This window comes from Taudactylus pleione, unplaced genomic scaffold (genome assembly GCF_031769625.1).
Source record: "Taudactylus pleione unplaced genomic scaffold, aTauple2 ptg000093l, whole genome shotgun sequence".
NCBI classification, from domain to species: Eukaryota; Metazoa; Chordata; class Amphibia; order Anura; family Myobatrachidae; genus Taudactylus; species Taudactylus pleione.
In genome coordinates, this window is record NW_028284495.1 from 7,373,016 (window position 1) to 7,394,121 (window position 21,106).

The 21,106-nt window shown below is 39.9% G+C and overlaps 1 protein-coding gene across 2 annotated transcripts in view; it reads right to left on the bottom strand.

Annotated features, from left to right (window-relative positions):
- The window catches only part of SNTG1 (syntrophin gamma 1), a 709,317-nt gene that overhangs the window by 157,497 nt on the left and 530,714 nt on the right, over positions 1–21,106 (bottom strand). For both annotated transcript variants that reach the window (XM_088469763.1, XM_088469762.1), the window contains exon 8: positions 2,572–2,629. In XM_088469763.1, the coding sequence (XP_088325889.1) occupies positions 2,572–2,629 (58 nt within the window). The remainder of the gene's footprint in view (positions 1–2,571; positions 2,630–21,106) is intronic.

Below are 21,106 nucleotides of genomic sequence, written 5' to 3' on the forward strand. Positions count from 1 at the left end.
ATTTTCGTAAAAATGACAGGACCATGCAGGAGATGCTGACTGTGGCCCTAAAAATGTTTGGGCATTTTTGGCATTCAGCAACTGCATGCAGAAGATTGCAGCAGTTGCAAGAACATTCCAATTTGCCATTGCACCAACTGAAGCAAGAGGTAGTAACAGATGGAATTCCACCATTTATATGCTCCAGTGACTGGAGGAGCAGCAACCAGCCATCCAAACATACACATCACATCAAGACATAGAAATAGGTGGGACAAATTACCACCTTATTGCAGCACACTGGAAAATACTCTTGGTTTTATTCAAGACATACCCTTAAATAAACTACTGGAAAAGCTGAAGGAAGAGATGAAACTAAGTGATTCTGCTAAGTATGTTGGACTTGTAGATCAAGTTCTTTGGTCACTTCGCAAGGACAAAAGAGTTTGCCAAATCTTGCAATTAGATCAGTACATTTCGGCAACTAACTTGGGTACTTAAGCTGCCCACCCACAAGTGTGTTGTTGGAAAGAGTGTTTAGCACAGCCGGGAACCTTGGGCGTATTTGGCATAGGAGGCTACATCCAAAAAATGTGGAAAAACTGATGTTAATCAAAATGAACAACAAATTCTATGAGTAAGACCTTTTCCTTCAATTACAACAAACAGAGACTTATGTAACAGTGGATTCCAGTAGGGATGATAGAATAATGTTGTATTGATGATATTAACAACAGTGATGAGGGTGATGATGAGGATGATATTGACATCTTCCAACTTTGATGATCATTAACAACAGTGTTAACCACCTGAAGACTTTTGGTAGCTTGGTTTGTAGGGGCCCAAACAAACCTAACACTTCAGCCAAAAAAGAAAAGTGGTAGACTCTATTGCTGAAGTGCTTGGTTTCTAAACTGTGCATGTCCTTTATAATATACAGCATAATCCCAAGGACAATTCCATCGTGCACCACTTTTCATTATAGGCTTTGCCATGATTGTGTGTTTTTAATGGGCAGCATATATAACTGTACTTTACTGGGGTGTTCATGTTCTTCTGTATCTTGCAATACTATCCATCAATTGTTTCTCATCCGGGCACATAGGTCCGGTTTCCTGCAGTTTCTCCACAGTTACAGAGCAGTATCATCAAATCATATAATCATATAATTAATAATTAATTATCGCCTTCTAACTTTTCTATTGTCTTGAGGCCCATGATTTACTGTTTTGATTCAGTTTCCATTTTAAAAATATCATTGGGCTTTTGGAAGCTTGTTTTTAATAGTTTGTTCCATGTCTCTGATTTACTTTTTTTATAGTTATTACTGTTAGTAATCAATCAAGCAATGCTTTACCTGGCTTCCACTAAATACTATACCTTAATTTCCTGTACTGGCATCAGGCCTTTGATATACTGTAATTCTTGATTAATGAAAACATTCTACTAGGTTGGATAGTTTATTAAACTGTCATCCTGTCTGCCACTGCTATGCCACTATGGCCCGTGTTCAGTTTGGAGCGAAAAGCCGGAATCGGCAAAAAAGTTTCGCAGATAATGTCATTTTGCCAGGTGGAAAAGTATCACTGTATTCAATTTTAAAGACTTTCCACCTAGGTGGAAAGTCAATGCAATGTAATATGCGAAAAAGATTTGCCTATGAATAGCAGGTGGAAAAAAGTGCAAATTGAGGGTTTTGGGTGCAACGTTGCTGGAACCCCCTTGCAACCTTCAGACAGTCCCCCAAAGGAGGAGCCTTGGCCAAAAAAGGGTGAAAAAAATATTGTGAACTGTGAGGTGGTCAAAATTGTCTGGAAATTACTGAAAATTAATGTTCTTGATGTTAACAATATTGTAGGAATGAAAACAGGTCCAAATACATGATTTTAGCAGTTCTATTTATTTTTTAAAAAATTAAGAAATCCATAACCAAAACATTTGAGGGTGGTTTTTGATGAAGATTTAGGACCATGGCTTATAATTGGTTAGTTATGATGTCACCACTTGTTCATTAGGTAATCATATGCATTATATGGTATAATTTTACAGTTATTAGGCATCCCACCATTTTTTATTGTTTAATAGCCCTTGGGTGAAATATTGAAGAATTCTGGGATTTTGAGTATCCCTATAATTCACAAATGGCATGATTATCATAGAAAGTGGAAGTTGACAAACAAGTTGAAGAAACTGTTGTGAAAATGCTCCAACACCCTGTGTGTCCACTAGGTTTGCAGGAAGAAATTAAGTCTTGTTGAAAAGTATGTGATAGAGACCAAACAACATCATATAGCATTCAATTATAAAAACACAACAACTAATAAGAGAATATATTGTTTCAAAAATCAATGTAAATTAAATGAGATATATTATGTGAAAAAGTAAATTTTATTTTAAAAAATATATATATATTTTTTAATTTTTATATAAATATATGAATGTAACAACAAACTGTAATAACATAATACATTCCAACAATAATAGGCAAGCTTCGTAATATTAATGTAGCTAGTTTGCAATATTCAATATGATTTCATGGAATACCACACACACATACATATATATATATATATATGCCATTGTTCAACATACCTCTTTGTTCTTTGGATATCTTGGATATAACAACTGGAATATTATGTTCAGATCCTCCCTACAAAAACAGATACAAGTTACAGCCACATAATAAGAAAAATATACAAAAAAATTGTTACTGCGTGAAAACTGGTACAATAATAATTCTTGTATACTTATAGCATGTAAAAGTCAAATATAGCAATACAATAAATTTAATATCTTGCTCTATCCGCTGGGTGCATAGACTAAAATGTATCACGGTACCAGATGTAGGGAGAAAAGAGATGAAGAATTTTATTTTTTAAATTCAGATGTCATTCTTTACACATGGTGATGCATAAATTGATATGAATTTATTCTAAAAGTACAATTTAAAAAATATCCTTTATATTAACTTTTGCATGCTAAGAAGACTTTCATAAGAAAAAGACATACAGATTAGCTTAAAAAAGAAGAGCTACATTGCATTATAGATCTTTACTTTCAGCGCGTCAATAAGCCATATGGCGTGAGATGCCTGACGCGAATGAGATTGTCCAAGAGGAGTAGCATATTTTTCCTAACATTTTGCATCCCAGTCACATTAAAGACGCAATGAAAAGCCACTCACAGTGTACTAGAGGTACTAGGCTGTGACTTTAACCGCACATTAATTGTTTTTTAACACATACAGTACAAAGGTCACAGATGAAGCACAATGGATCTCAGCATGAGTAAAAGTCATGGCTTTTCAACTTGGAGCCCTGTTTACATGGATGCAGACTCAGTCACACTCTGTATTACAAATATAGCACACCCCATTGATCAGTGCTCATTAGCAATGTAGTTTTGTTGGTTCTATGTGTTTTATTTATGCAAATAGGATGCACGTATTGAATCGCCCAGGAACTGGCAAGACAAGAATGGCAATTTGGCGCAACAGTAAGAATGGACATATCTGTATATTATGTTTATTATTATTTATTTATTATCAGTTATATATACAGTTCACACATATTCCGCAGCGCTTTACAGAGAATACTGTATTTGGCCATTCACATCAGTCTCAGCACCAGTGAAGCTTACAATCCATATTCCCTACCACATGCACACATACATACTAGGATTAATTTTTATTATGAGCCGATTAACCTATCTGTATATTTTTACAGTGAGGGGGAAACCGGAATACCCAAAGGAAACCCACAAAATCATGGGGAGAATATATAAACTCCACTCAGTTAGGGCCATCGTGGAAATTGAACACAAGACCTCAGTGTTTTGAGGTAGTAATGCTAACCATTACACCAACCATGCTGCCCATCACATTGTTTTACGTGTTCTGTACAGTACATACAATATAATGATAAGTACAGTATAATGAAAACTGCTGGTAATCAAATATGGCATGGAAGTGATGATAATTCTCAGAGTACATGGGTACATTTATTTAAATTTCAATATTTTCAAAATCACAGGAAATTCAAATTCCACATATTGATAGCAATATATGCTGTAATATAGTACATAGTATATAACTTGACAAAGACAGACATTTTGCATATTACTCTTAAACAAATGTTACATTTAGAAATTAATGTTTTAATTGTCTAAACTGGAATTGGGAATCTTAATTTTCTTCATATTTACATTTATGCATCCGAATACTTGAATAAGTTTGAGGATAGATAAGCACCCTGTTTGATATGTCATTTTGTTAGGTAAGTTAAGGGTTAAAAGCTGGAGGGGGGTGCGGTTAGTTATTGGTCATTTGAGGAGTATAAGCCTATGGTAGGATTTCTGGGAGGGCTTAGAGGTCACATATAAATAGTCTGGGGAAGGCAGCCATCTTCCTCTTTCCAGTTTATTCAACCAGGCCGGCTAAGTGTCATTTATATATTATATTTAATCTGCCTGTCTTTCCTTTGCCCATCTGCATTTTACACCTCATTTATCTACCCTTTTCTTACACCCTCTCTAGCTCCTGTCAGAATTTTTTTTATTGTTTATCTATTTTGCTTCCTTTCAGACTCTGTTCCACATTTTCCTCCTCCCTCCCCGGCTTTTGTGTTCATCTCTCCCCTGTCCCCTGCCAGTATCTTCTCAGCCATGCCCAGCCATTCAGCCGCCCCCCACCCCCCGCCGCCCGCCGCCTTATGGAAGCTCCCAGGCCTCTCGCCCTGCGGCCCCCTCGTCCCCTTCCAGTACCCCCCTCAGTTACTCCCAGGCCCCACCGTTCAGCCAACGCCCTCCCCCCCGCCGCCTCTCACCACAGTGGCTTCCTCTTAGCGGGGCGCGCCCTGCTATAGGCCGCGACCGCGCGCCTGTCTGCGCTCCCGCGCAAGGCCCAGATCATGGCCGTCTGGCTCTCCGGCGGCGCCGCGAGTAGCTCAGGCAGCCACAGCCCCCCATCCCAGCACCGCAGATCACGGCCAGCCCGCTCCCTGCGCCGGCGGTTGGCCCCGGCCACAGGGTCACGGCGGCCATTTTATATATTTTCGGCCTACGCAGGGAGCCCTGCTTGGTCCTGTTCCCCCCTTCATCCGCCCCCTCTGCTCCAGGAGCAGGGCCCCCCCAGCACTCCCCACTGTTCTTTAGTAACAGGGTTTTCCAAGGCCCCAGGTGCCCCACCCAGCAATCTTTCCCCTGTTGTTTGCCGGCACCCAGGGGCGGGAGTTATACCCCTTCACCCCGTTTCTGGCTCACAAGTAGGACAGGTCCCCATATTTATACACCACCACACTACACGCAGAATCCCCTTGAAATATACTGCCCCTTACCATCCTGCCCCTTCCGTGTACCATCAACACCCCCCTGCTGCAACTCCAGACCCTAACCCCCTTTTACAAGGTTTTTGCACCTTCCTATCAGGTTTTTTCACCCCTTTTCCCTGCCTCATGCCCCCGCACCTGCATATTCCCAAACTACACATATGTTGCAACCCTCCCCCCTTCTGCCCCCCCTGCCTTCCCCGCAATCTGCCCACGCCCCCCACTGCCACCCATTGCCCCCCCTGTCCCCTATTCCGCAGGCACAGTTGCTGTGCGGTCCAATTCACCAGTTACTGTTTCAAGCCCCCAGGTAGGAGTTTCTGATCTTTCCAGTCGCGTTATCGAGGTCCAGCAGATGGATGATGCAGTGGTATCAGCGAGTCAAATCATGGTGGGCGCACCGCGCAGTGAGGGACAGTTGGCGAATGCTAAGGAGGAAATGTCTGGTCCTTCGGCGGCAATTTCTGGTGAGCATGGTTTTTTTACATTTCGCAGCGCACATTCATCTTCCACTGATTCTAGCGATTCTTCCAGTTCATCTGATAGGCCGTGCAATTTCAGGCGTTACTTTGCGCAAAAAAATAAATAAATAAATAAATAAATAAATAAATAAATAAAAATAAATAAATAAATAAATAAATAAATAAAAATTAAGGCAAAGCGGGGGAGCCATAAGAGGTCTAACACAGTGCCGGCAACTAAGGTGCCGGATGCATCGGGAGATTAGGTTCACTGCGCGAATATGGCTATCCTTAAGGGTTTAAGTTCTAAATTTAGGGAGCAGATCAAGAAGAGTAAATTTGTGCATGTTTGCGGTTGCGGATTACGCAAGTAGGTCTTTGGATCGGACTTAGTCAGCTGGGGTAGTTGCGGAGGCGACATTTCGTTCTTACCAGAATTCGGTGGCGCGTGTATTTGTTTTTGCAGCATGCCCCTTGAATCCAGGCCTGGGGAGTATTATGAATGTGCTAAAATACATGCACATGGTACACGGCTCAAACTAGTCAGCTAAAGGTACCGCTTGGCGGCAATACGACGCATTTAGGACACAGCAGGAGGGGTAGCAGTGTTTTAATTCGGTTTCAAGGACGTCAAGGTTTGGCTTGCAGTCAATCAACTGCCTAACGCGCCTGCAGATTCCTCGGCTGGTCTGAAGCAGCCTTTTCTGATCCGCCCTTGATCTGCAGGCATCAGTTGCGTGTCGAGCTACGCGTGTAATAACACACAGCATCATGAGGGGCAGGCTGTGGATATTGGCATATCTGCATGCTCTGCGGGACTGGTCATCCAGCCAAGATGTGCAGGGGGTCTGCGGCGCAGGAACAGGTTGAGGAGAATAGGGCAATGAGCATCGCGGAGGTGTTCAATGAAGCGCCGTTGCTGAGTAATTTGGGGGTTTTGAGGAGTTGGTTGGGTCGTTATCCCCTTGGGGTGGAAGCAGCCTTTTTTTTGGGGGGGGAGGGGGGCAAGGTTGTGGCGTTGAGTTGGTGTTTACCTTTGACATGGGCGATATCTGGGTTTTCTAGGAGGATTCTAAAATCAGCGCATGTCCTTCTGGAAGTCGTTAAGTGTACGGTGGAGGCGGAAGCCAGGTTAGGGCGCATGTGCGGCCACCTTTTTGCATCCCCCCCTTTTCTGAAAGTTTAGGTGCACCGCCTTTAAGGCGGCACCGTAGAGGGAACCGAGTAGATTTGGGTTGATACAGCATCTCTCTTGCCCAGATAGAAGGGTTGGGCTCCCACGCATGATGTCCATCAGATTGTCGTGTCATTTGCCAATCTGTTTATAAAAAAAAAAAAAAACGCCCTGGAGATAGTACAAGGTTTCGGGGGGAGGGCTCTACTAGCTAAGGCGGATATAGAATCCGCTTTACGGCTGTTGCCCATTCACCCCGTGTCCTTTAGATATGTGGGAATTAAAGTAGTAGAGCTCTATTACGTAGACTGATGTCTGTCGATGGGCTGTTTCATTTCGTGTACTTTTCGAGGGTTTAGTTACTTTTTTGCTTGCCGGCCTTGTTCGTCGTTAGTAAGGTCTACTTATGCGCATATATTACTTGGATGTAGAAACCGATACCTTGATAGGGTTATGCCACTTGTCTATGGAGAGGGCGTGGCATTTCAGGGGGGAGTTGCTAGAAGCGTTCATGTCGGTAAAGAAGGTTTAGTTAATGTAGTTACAATCGCTAAGTTTCGCATTTAGAGTCATACCTAGGAGTTGTTTTTTTTTTTTTTTCAGCAGATGGCTAGGAGGAACCTCAGCGGGGGTTAGGAAGCCTCATAACCTCATTCTGCATCTCTTTGGAGCTGAGTGAGGTTCTGCGTTTTTGGTTGGTTGTTTATGTGCGAATTCAATGGCGTAAAGATACGGCCTCCGGCATCTGTAGCCAATTCGAACTTCAACTGTTTACAGATGTGTCCAGTTCCTTAAGTTTTGGTGCATTTTGTAAGGGTGTGGTACATCGAGCCCGGGCCGGTTACTTATGGGTTTCAGGGCCTAAACAAGAACATCCTTCTTTTAGAGTGTTCCCAATGGTAGGTAGCTGTAGGAGAGCAAGATTTGCAATAGGCGAATTCCCTTTTGGATAACTTAAGCGTGGTGTAGGTCGGTGCTAATCAGGGACGGACTTTGATCCGGCCTTACGGTTGTTGATGTATTTTACACTGCTAAGTGGGTAAGGAATATTGAATTTAGGGCATGGCAGGTTTCAGACGCTGCAAACGGTATGGCGGACGCCTAAAATCTTTTTCAGTGGGAAAGGTTCATTTTATCGTGCCTCCTGTTTAAATGTTTTAACCTTCCCTTTCCATGCCCGGCATTTCATTGGGCTGGCATCAAGGACCTCACACTGAAGTCATTGACGCCTAGTATATTAAAGACCTACACGGCGGTTTGGTACGATGGGCAGGGTCTTAGCTTCCAAGAGCGGGTGAGGTAGGTCGATTGATGATTATATAGCAAAGTTTGTCTGGGGCATGCCACGAAAGGGGTCATTCCAAGGCGGTTTGTCTTCAGCATTATCAAGTATCTCTAAATTTTTCCAGGCACGCCGTGGGCGGATCTGGCCAATTACATTATACTAACCATGGGCAAGCTAGTTGCTGCTAATAAGCTTTATGCGCTAGCAGGTTTAAGGTTTAATAAGGTGGTTATTAAGCAGGTATTGATCTTATGCTAATTACATAGGTTTAAGACAGATTAGCTGGCCAAGGGGCGTTGCATTTCTATTCAGGCGCTTGCATATCTCGTGATTTTGTCCAGTTGCTCAGGCAGGGTGCTTTAATAATGTTCGCCCTCCAGGTGGCGGGCACTGGTTTATCCTTGCTAATCTAACCCCCTTTGTCCAGGTGGCAGTTTATGAGGGTATTTCAGAATTATCTTATTGCTTTAGGTATAGCTACGGAGCTTTGCAGGACTCATTAATTTAGTTAGGGGCAGCAGCTTGCGCAGCGGGGGCAGGTGTTTCAGTCGACTTATTAAAAACAGTTAGGGTGGTGAGGTCGTATTTAAAGGAGGACAAGTTGCACTAGGTAGTTGCGCTCCTTGCGAGTTTGTTGGGAAACCAAGCGGCCTTATGCCTACTGCCGCTAGGGATTCTGAAAGGATTTTCAGCTTTTGCCCTCAAAGAGGTTTTGCTGTTTTTCATCTTCAGATGGGTCACCCAACTATTTTGTTTCCCTTTCCTTGGGGTTAAATTGTTGTTGTTATTATTACATACCAATTTCTGTCTGTATTAAATTCCAATATCTGTCTGTATAAATGCCAATTTATGTCTACGTGAACTCTCGGACAGGTTTGTCCGGGAATGCTAATTGTCGGGTGTGGGTAAATTCCTATTTTTTACTGGGCTAGCCAGCACCCCTTGGATTTGCAGGTCCAATTTTTTGTTGTGAGTGGGTAAGTTGCAATTGTTAGGATTACGAGAAATGCATTGGAAGCGCCTGCTAGATGCCCTATGGGCAGCAGACGAGACGTTTGGGGCCCCACTTGGGAGGCAATGATTTGGGTGCATGCATGGGTATTGAGCGGATATGGTCATTGCACACTTGTCATTTAGCATTGGCGGACGCGTCATGCAATACCCAAGTTTTTTACGTTACAGGGCGGAGAGCTTTCATAGATCCAATGGGGCTAAACTCCTGGGTGCGGGGCTAGTGTGGTTGATCAGTGACCTCTGCAGTTTCCCTTTATTTTCAGGAAGGTCACAGTTTGGTGGCGGGCCTGGTTCTGCGAATCGTGCTTTGGCGGGAAGCAGTGCTCACGGGCGGCCTATTATTAGCGCAGGAGTGCCTGTGGTAGCATCTTTCCTTTGAGAGCGGCCAGTTTGTCACCGCCTAAAGGGGGGACATGGTCTTTGTTCCAAGGGAGGGGCCAATGCTGTGCCAATTAGGGAAGGATGGTACTGCCCCAGGTCAGTCTGCGCAGGGCGGGGATCCGCCCCTATTATTTAGTATTGGTATCCATCGGTCTGTGGCCTTGGAGCACTGCTTTCTTCTTGCCACCTATTCTAAAATTTCAATTTGATCAATAAATTCTGGCTGTGACCTCTTTTAATTCCATACATGTGTCAGTGTGTTTATTCCTAGGTTTAGGATTAAGTTAAATTAACAAAAGGGAATAATAAAACAAATGGGTGACTTAATGCATCCGAATACTTGAATAAGTTTGAGGATAGATAAGCACCCTGTTTGATATGTCATTTTGTTAGGTAAGTTAAGGGTTAAAAGCTGGAGGGGGGTGCGGTTAGTTATTGGTCATTTGAGGAGTATAAGCCTATGGTAGGATTTCTGGGAGGGCTTAGAGGTCACATATAAATAGTCTGGGGAAGGGAGCCATCTTCCTCTTTCCAGTTTATTCAACCCCACCCACCCACCCGTGTAAGCTGGTTTCTATCATTCTTATTTTGTTGGATAGTGCTTTTGTCTGTGATTTCTCCCAACAGGTAGAGGTGCAGCCTGGCAGGAAGCAGTGCTCACGGGCGGCCTATTATTAGCGCAGGAGTGCCTGTGGTAGCATCTTTCCTTTGAGAGCGGCCAGTTTGTCACCGCCTAAAGGGGGAACATGGTCTTTGTTCCAAGGGAGGGGCCAATGCTGTGCCAATTAGGGAAGGATGGTACTGCCCCAGGTCAGTCTGCGCAGGGCGGGGATCCGCCCCTATTATTTAGTATTGGTATCCATCGGGCTGTGGCCTTGGAGCACTGCTTTCTTCTTGCCACCTATTCTAAAATTTCAATTTGATCAATAAATTCTGTCTGTGACCTCTTTTAATTCCATACATGTGTCAGTGTGTTTATTCCTAGGTTTAGGATTAAGTTAAATTAACAAAAGGGAATAATAAAACAAATGGGTGACTTAATTGATCAACAGGTGACATTTTGTTGCACTGTGAAGATAAAATATAAAAGCATTCATAGTGTAGAAGCAGAAATAAGCAAACCAGCTACCAATTTATTATAAAATATATAGGACTTGATTCAAAGTTGCAAGCATTTCCCTCTGTAGGCATATCATGCTACTTTCAAAAACTGCCCATGCTCCAAAACCTCCATGTACCACTACAAATTTAAGGAAATTCAGAGTTGTACGGATATCAGTTGTATCTCCACTTATGGCTGAATGGGTGTTACTAGGTGGCAACTGTGCATGGTATAAGAGAGTAGTGGGAGTTTAGATGGAATTGCAGGCTCTTCAGAAGTAAGCACATTCAGAGACCTGTCTAACTACAGACAGATTATTTGTACCAAGTATAGGGCTAGCACAAATGCAAGCTGATGATGATGATGGCTACTTTACTAGGGCATAGAGGTGGTGCAGTTGTATAGATGCAGGTGACTCTGAATATATCCGGAGATCCGTATTTATATCTGATCACAGAAAGCGGCTGCAGTTGTAGCTGCTATACGTGCAACTTTACATCAAGAACATAATGAATAGATTAGCATTAAATATGTTTAGTAAAGATCCATATAACATATGTGTGCACGGGGGGAGATTTTAGTAATAAAAGTGTTTATAGTTGCAAAATGAAAAATCCAATATTCTTGATGTTTATCATTTTACTTACAAATATTATTTCGTTGATATTTGAACAGTCTTTGTCTTTGCTTCTACATCGAGCAATACAATGCTAGATTATATTATGTTTTTATCATCAGGTTTGTTATTACACAATCTATTATTAGCTTCTTAGCTATAGTTTAGAACACAGTGAAGGCCCCTAGCAAGTATCCAAACCATGGATTGACATAACAATATATGTTCTTAGTTGTTTACAAGTGACAGTGAATGCTCCAGTTGTTTTTAAGTGGTCATAGCAGAGCTAAGGTTTACATTCTCAAGAGCATGATTTGAAGAAATAGAATAGAAAAACAAGAACAAAAGGATAAAGTGATAAGATAACTGACCATGCAGAAAAAGTCTGGATAACATAAAACAGATAAGACATAGAGCAATTAATACGTGAACAAGCTACAAAACTGAGATACAGTTAAGGTAAAATATATTAATCAAATACAACCATTTAAATACAGACAATATACAGTAGATACTGTAAGTACTTAAGTGAAATTAAATTATATACTGTATTGTTTAGATTGAATGACATGCAAATTATCCCCACCAAATGCTACAACTCTACAGTGAAGAAACAGTATAAGCTCTCATCACAATTTAATACTGGGTACACACTAGCAGATAAATTGTGCTGATCCAATAAATGCTTTGATTTGGCAGAGCGATTATCAGATTGGTGTGCACCCATACACACTGAGCAATTTCTAGCTCAGTGTGTACAGCTCTTCCATCATATCTCTTCAACAGGATCGAAAGGTCAGGCACTAGAAAGAGTGTGCAGCTCATCAGATCACTGTCTGACCATTGCAGAAGCATTTGAAGCTGTTTATTGGCTAATGTTCCTGCATACTCACTACTACAATTATTGGGCAAATAAGCCAATTTTTGGCTAATCAGACAAATAATTATATAGTATATACCAGGCTTAAGCCCTGCTGCAGTAAACAACAACAATAATTTACAATGTTAACTTTCATTTGGTGCACAGGAAATTTAGTGATGTTCGGCTACCATAATAAGTGCCTTAATGATGTGGTGTATCGTCCGGATGTCCAATGGAAGAATATATCTTTTCCTATGGATAGTCTTGGAATAATATTCACTCAGTTGATATAAAAGAGAAAAACACTGAAAAAAAACGAATGTGTAGTATGTTCATACAACAAATCTCCAATATATGGAACAGGGAAACCCCTTCTCCAATATTAAAAATGTGGCATACCCCACTCACATGAATAGTGAGGGATATTCAATTTATAAAGATATCTGTAAAGTCAAATTATATTCCAAATCAAATTTAAAAGACTGGCGTACCAAACTCACATCTATACATGTCAAACAGGGCACATAAAGGTTTATTTTATTCTTTAAACAGTATCAACAATATGTGTACCCTAAAACTCACAGGAAAGTAGTGGTTAGTAATCCTATAAAGGTATCTTTAAAGGTAACTTAGATCGCATACCCAAACTCACACTTGTTATAGAATATCAATCCCGAAAAGGTATCTTTAGACTGTGGGTAAAAATGTGTATCCCAACTCACACTGTGTTGGATGATGGCACTCCCATAAAGGTATCTTTGTATAGGAATTCCTTACACCACCAGAGGTCCTCAATCAATGCAAAAAACAGATGGAAGTATTCAAATCCAAAAAAGTGTTTAATAAAAGTGGTTAACCTTAAATCAAAAGCCATATGGAGGTATTGCAGTGCATGCAATCAAAAAATCCAAGATTCTGCTCTTATAGCCAAGCTTTGAACTTACAGCAGTCCTGAGCTGGGACTCAGTTCTACTCAAAACTTAAAAATGTATTCAAACCGGGACCCAATTCGACTCAGGAACCCACGGTGCAGGTATGTTTGTTTTATATGAAAATGGAACCACACATGTCTAGTATTTTGGTGCCTCCCTCCCTCCCTGGTTCCCTGTGACCTTTCAATTTTAATATCCTCTCTGCTTGTTCCTCTTTTTTCTTCTGTCTACTACTGGTAGGAACAGTTGGCTCATCTTCACTGTCAGTGACATGCTGTCATGAATGTCCACTGCAAAGAAGAGGCAGCCTGCAACCAGGATTAGGAAGCTGAGCACACATCCATAAGATCCTGGTGACATCATTGGGGTGCTGGGCATCTCTCTAGGCATCCTACAAGCGAGGCATAGGTTTTGCCAGTGGAAGAAGCCCTGTCATCCTCTTGACATTGCACTCGTTATCGGAACCAGTCTCACCACCGTCGGTGCCATCCAACCAGGAAGAATGAGTTTCTGAAGGGCTGTAAACTCTATTTATAAGGTTGTAGACATTTGTTGATGCTGACTGGAATCTATATGTTTCATGTAGCCTGATTCTCCAGTGAGTGATATTTATTTGACAAATGTTTGGAATATCAGCAGAAATTTCAGCATCAATCTCTAAAATTGTTCTGAACTTCAGAATCAGCTGAATCTTTTTCTTTATTTGATATTTATTTGGTTATATGATAGCATGATTGTATTTTCATATGGGACATTACAAGTATCACCTGATAACATCTACACCATGAGGGAGAAGAGGACATAAATCATAAGTGGTGCAAAAGAAAAATATAATGTTGCCAGTAACTTAGCAATACCCAGCTGGTGTTCACAAATTGCCAGAACCTGATTTATCAGAACTGATTGGCCGTGTTCCCCTTGCTGTCGTCCACAGAAGCAGTTATTGAAATAACTTCAGTCTTATAACAAATTCATATTAACATATTAAATAACTTTTGGGATCCTTTCATTAAAGCAGAATTTCTCCCCTCTATTTGGTACACTTAACTTAATTTATTTTTCTTAAAAAAAATACTAAATAAGTTTAAGGCTTATTGACTGAAAGTCTGGACATCTTCTTCATACAAATCATCATTTCTACTAACTGCTGCATCAATGAAAGACCGTTCAGCTCTAATTCTTGGACCACACCTTTAATGGACTCAAGTTTTTAATTTGTTCCTCAAAAATAATGCTTGTTGGAACCATTTATGTCCTAAGTCATTATTGGAAAAGAACTGCATTTGCTCATTTTATTGTTTTCTCAAACAAAGAAATGCACCTTCCCATATAAAGTGTATCTACTCTAGACTATGGAAAATGCATCCTATTGAAACTAATGGCTGACAGCTAAACTAAGGCATCTCTGAGGAAGTGTAACAATCAAGTAATTTTGCAATTGGGTACAGTAATACCTGCATTACAGCAGCCCATCGATATTTAGTAAGGAATACTTTGATCCACATAGCTTATAAGGCGGTACATGGGGTCCTTACATATGTTGCTAGGGGGCCTAAAAAAGGTTAGCTAAGATCCTGCTTTGAAAGTAGCAAAATATTGCTCTCCAGTTGTTGCCACTATCATGTTGTCGACATGTTTATAATGTATACTCAACAGAATTTCAGAAAAAATACCCCTTCACAATGTTGCACATCTGCAAGCCACCCAGTTAGTAAAGCAGTGTTTTGAGACTAGCAAGAAGGGCTATAGGGTTAAAGGAATGGTTTCTTCATTTACAATAAATAAAACACAAGCTTTACAGAGCTTTATGGTGCAAACAAAGTTGTTCTGTAAGTCTGTTTATACTTTCCAGCTTTTAAAGAATTCAGCTGTTACTGATACATTATTACTACACTAGTAAATTGGACCCAACATATGCCCCCTGCTCCACCCTGCCCCCTGGTCAGTCCGGCATTACCTACATGCTTCCATTGCTCCACCCACAGTGCTGCAGCTGCTTGTCCTGACTTCCACAGCATCCACTTCACTTCAACCACTGCTAATTTAATTCTGAATGTCAGCAAAAACAATAGGTTGTTTGAGTGAAGACCTTTAACTGACTGAAACCTGAAGCTGAGTATATTATCATAAGGAATTGAAGCTTTGTTATTTACACTAATTTGCAACAATAAACTGTATTTTAACTTTTTTTTATATAAATATTTGCCACATCATAGTATATTTATTGATTGACACTTGTCAAACACAATTCCTCACACTACAGCATCAAACATGTTACTTTACAAAATGCACAGTACTGAACAGGCATATCCTATACATGTAGGCTAAGTATTACAATAAAATAGTGATTATTGCTTTGCTACCAAGGCCTCTTTTGTCATTGTGCAAAATGAGAAACATTTTTAAGTTTTTCCAACTCTACTTATTGTTGTAGCTCATCTAAATTTTAACAAATAAACAAATGTAGTTGATGTAATTACAGATAAGAAATGTCCAAAGCCATTCAGATAAACTGCATCTGCATAAATGAAACATCTTACATTTCTACTAACATTCTGTGTAATTGTGTAGAGTTAACAGCAACCTCACGTGCAGGACACAACATAAAAAGGCTTTTTAACTTGTTTACACTATGTTGTCCTCTTGTTTAAAATTTACATACTTTGTGCTCAATACTAGAACACAAAGGGTGTTTAGAACTGCAGTTCAACCACAGCAAAGGTAAATTATGCAATCAATAATATGTTTTAACCTATTGTACACAAGAGATCAATATAGCACAATAACTATTACTACATTGTAGTTTTGAAGATGATATGTACAGCAACTTAATTACAGTACAATGTGCTTACTTGAACAAGATATATTTTTTCATCTGGGCAAGCTACATACCCAAAAGTAATTAACTAAAACAAAATGTAGTACATTTCTCACTTATTTAATTATAAATTCAATATTTTTATATTTATTTTATTTATTGCATTGGGCAATATAACATTGAAGTAGCAACTTTTAGTGTGGAAATGATTATTGCTATAGTTAGCGCATTTCACACAAACATTTCATTATTGTTTATAACGGAAAACTGATTCCATCTTTGTAGAGTGTAACTGCAGCCTTTGGATCTCGTGATGTGCCAGTTTCCCACCACACCATCTGACAAAGATAATGCCGCTTTCATTTTTTCTGCAGCTTTTCAAATCATAAGAAAACTTGAAACTAAATTACACATATTATAGTTCATGTAAGATGTGTTTATTTTTTATTTATATTGATCCAGTCTAAGGAGAAAAAAAATTTAATAAGGTAAATATATAGTACCAGACATGACAGTAAAATATCTAATGTTTTATTAAATAAATGTATAGAAGTTATCTACCTTCATTGATCAAGGGTTTAGGGCAAGTCTATAATTCATAAAATAATATATTTTTTTAACTATTAGTGTTTAATGCTTTAACCATTTATTTGGTTAGTGTGCATAACAAAAATATTTTCTCCATTTGTCAAGAATGTCACCAATGTGGCATCTTGCTTATTGATTATTATATTCTTCACATAGGTTTTGTCTAGCTCAGGGCATATTTTATATTAATAGGAGTATATAATATTGATATATTTGTGGCATTTTGGAATTAGATACTGTATATCAGTATTAACTCAGCTAACATTAGTTCTGATTGAAGAATATTTAGGTTAGCCCTAAGTGTTTGCGATATTACAGACCAATGTGTGATCAATCATTTGTCTCCATGTATCCATCTACCATTTTGTCTTTCCTCATTCCAATCATTCCACAGTCCCAAAATATGGCACATAAGTGCAGTTTTAATAATAATGGTCGATAATGTTTTACCTTACAGTAACTACTAACAATGCTTAAAACAGATATGTATCATTTCTTAAAGAGGTTTGAGGAATTGGTGCAAAAAATAAGAAACTCATAAAAATGTCTTAAATAATTGACCAATTTTTTTTTAATCAAAACTGAATAGATTATAAAAAATGTTGGAACACTTTTTTCTTTAAAAATTTAAATAAAAAAAATACTATTTTTGTTGTTAAGGGAAAACATAAAAATTAAAAAGAAAAGCAAACCTTAAACATGATCAGTGAACCTTGAAAGCAAACTGCAAATATAAAACCACAAATGGAGGCAACTGGCAATTGTACCACAAACCTTTTTATGGCAATTGAAATAGTGAAAATTTCAAACTGATTTAAATTTTTTGAACATCTCTAGTAACTACTCAAGCTTTCCCCACTAATAACTGCAATTGCAGTTATGCAATGAATTGTGCCAAAAACTTTTAGTTTTTAAGCTTATACTTTATGGACATGACCATTTTTAACTTTTGTTTCATGTCATCCCATGTAATTTGCTTATGATCTCCTTAATATACAGCACTGCAGGAGATAAATCCTGTCCAGAAAGTATGAAAACACATCAGTCTAACATATACCCACTCTATGGAATAACCTACCTCGCACAATAAGACTTTCTTCTAGTCTCCAATCCTTCAAGCGTTCCCTGAGAACTCACCTCTTCAGGCAAGCTTATCAGATTCCAGAACCTACCACATAACCTTCATAGCTTCCATATCTAATTACATCCCCTTTTACAGTCCACACACAATCTCACACATCGTCTTTCTCTCACATTTTCATGACATTTGGTCGATATTCCTGTGTGACTGAATCATGCAGCCAACCAAGAAACTGTGCATTCTGGCTGGACCAAACTGCAATATATAGCACCTATCCTTGTGTATCAATGCCTATTTCCCTATAGATTGTAAGCTTGCGAGCAGGGCCTTCCTACCTATATATCTGTTTGTTATTACCCAGTTTTGTTCTGTTAATGTTCCAATTGTAAAGCACAACGGAATATGCTGCGCTGTATAAAAAACTGTTAATAAATAAATAATAAATAAATTATACAGTACCACACATTAACATTTTTAAAAATAGATACAATTTGCGCTCCCCCTATGTGCATGGACTAGGTGCTGTCTTTGGATAATAACAGGTTCTTCCTAAACCCAAATGGAAATCAATAGATATTTTATCTGGCGCACTGATAAAGAATATGTGTATGACTATGAACCATTAAATGAGAATTTTAATCAGATAATTTAAATTTAGCATGAATATGCATACATAAATAAAAGAATATCAATCAAATGCATTATTAGGATAAATGGAAAATATATATATGAGTATAAATATATATATATATATATATATATATATATGAGTATATATATATATATATATATATACACACAGGTTGAGTCTCCCATATCCAAATATTCCGAAATACGGAATTTTTTAGCGTGACTGAGATAGTGAAATCTTTGTTTTTTGATGGTTCAATGTACACAAACTTTGTTTAGGTTAGGACACAAATGTATTACAAATATTGTATAAAATGGCCTTCAGGCTCTGTGTATAAGGTGTATTTGAAACATAAATGAATTTCATGTATGTACACAAACTTTGTTTGATGCACAAAATGATTGAAAATATTGTATAAAATGACCTGAAAGCTGTGTGTATAAGGTGTATATACAACATAAATGCATTCTGGGCCTGATTCAGACCTGGTTGCAAGTGCTGTGTGCTCGCAACCGGGTCTATGGTGGGCCAGTGCGCATGCGCACGATGGAGCCGGCTCCGTCGTGCGCATGCGCGAGACCCAGACAGCGATGGGCACTCTGACACTCTGGGTCTCGCAACAAGGGGGGCATGCTGTCGATGTTGTGAGACAGCACGCCCCCTTTGGTGGGCAGGCCAGGGGAGTGGTTGCCCAAATGGAGGCATTCCCATGTGAACGCCTCCGTTAGGGGGCGGCCCCACTGACATCACGGGTGATGTCAGTGGGAGAGATTTCGGCTCTGTTAGAGCCGAAATCTCTCTGGGGCTTGCGGCAACGAGACCCTACCACAAGGGTCTTGTTGCGAGCCCGATGGTCGCAATGGTCTTAACCATCACGACCATCTTCCTGGCCGCTTGCTATAGCTGTGGGTGGGAGGCCGTTCTTAACAAAAAAAAAGACCAGCCCTGATTCAGAGTGAGTGCTCTGTCAGAGCGACCAGCACTGAATCAGGCCCCCTGTGTGTATATTGGGGTCCCATTCCCAAGATATCTCATTATGGCATGCAAATATTCCAAAATACGGAATATTCCGATATCCAAAATACCCCTGGTCCCAAGCATTTCGGATATGGGAGACTCAACCTGTATGTATATATATATATCCAGTGGGGGTCAGCACTCACGTAAAGCAATAGACAGTACAGCCCGGGGTGACCATTCAATGGTACACAGGAGGTACCAATAAATATTCCAGCCATGTTGTGAAGAATGCACACACCAGGACTTCTTATTATTTTAGAGAGTATGAAAAAACCTACTTTAATGATCACATCATATTCAAATGTCACAAGTCGACATTTCGACTGCACAAGCGCGGTCTTCCCCAGGACACCACTAGTGAGGCACAGGACATACACCATTTACCCAGACATTGCAATAAGGCTTGCTAGGAATCTCAGACAGTCTTTCTTTATTCATTTATTGCAACAAACACCATGTGAACTTTGTACCAGCAATGAGTGTATAAGCAGCAGTACCACCGCACCTGGAAAGGATAGTCTGAAGTATATTGGAAGGACATTTTTGCTAATATTGCTGCCACTTTTATACCAATTTTTATTTGTGTAACATATCTATACACATTGACAATAACATCTACAGCCTGTCACCATAAAAATTCTTCAGACAAATCCCACAAATATATTTATATCTCTTTCCTGCTGCTTCTATTAGCTGGTGACATATCACCAAATCCAGACCCAACCCACATGCCACACCCACGATGAACTATAAATCCGGCTAACCTCATAAACATTGCGTGCCTCCCTTCACCCTCCAAGTCACTAAAATATGCCTTATGGAATGCACGCTTTGTAATAAGCTAGCATCCATCCATGACCTCTTTATTTCAACTAACTTCAACCTTCTGGTAATAACAGAAACATGGCTTGCACAATCAGACACTGCCTCCACTGCTGCACTTTCACATGGTGACCTACACTTCTCACATACCCCCAGGTCTGGTAATTGTAAAGAAGGTGGGGTAGGAATATTACTGTCCCAGTCTTTCACATACACAGTTCTCCCACATGTACATTCACTCACATTTACATCATTTGATGTACATTCTATCAGGACTTTCACCCCTTTCTCTCTGTGCATTGCTGCTATCACTCACCTGGGCCACCTCAACAATTTCTGGAATATTTTTCTGCCTGGCTCCCTCACTTCCTATCCTCAGACATCTCCACCATCGTTATGGGTGATTTCAATATCCCCATTGACAGTCCACAATCTCCTCATGCCTCCAGACTATTCTCTTTAACCTCCTCTCTTGGCCTCTCCCAATAGACTGACCCCTCTACTCATCAGTAGGGCCACTGCCTTGATCTTGTATTCACCAGACTATGCTCAGTTTCTGATTTCACTAATGCTTCTTTCCCTCTCTCAGATCATAACCTTATCACCTGCACACTCTCCCCCATTACATCAATGTCATTGAAATTAACTAAACCTCCTAAAATCCACAGAAATATTAATGCTATTAACTTTCAACTACTATCTACCTCTCTACAACAACGACTCTCACCAATTTCTACATTCACTTCTCCTGTTACTGCTGCATCACATCTAAACCACAATCTAGTAAAAGCCCTTGATGAAGTAGCTCCAGCTACCCATTACACACCACATAGACTTAGGCATCAACCATGGCATTCTAACTTAACAAGGTATCTACAAAAACTCTCACGTAAAGTAGAACGTCAGTGGCAAAAGTCTTGTACTCCAAGTGACTTTCTCACATACATACCATCTACAACTCTTAATGTACTGCTCTGGACATTGCCAAACAAATATATTTCCAATCTCTAATCTCT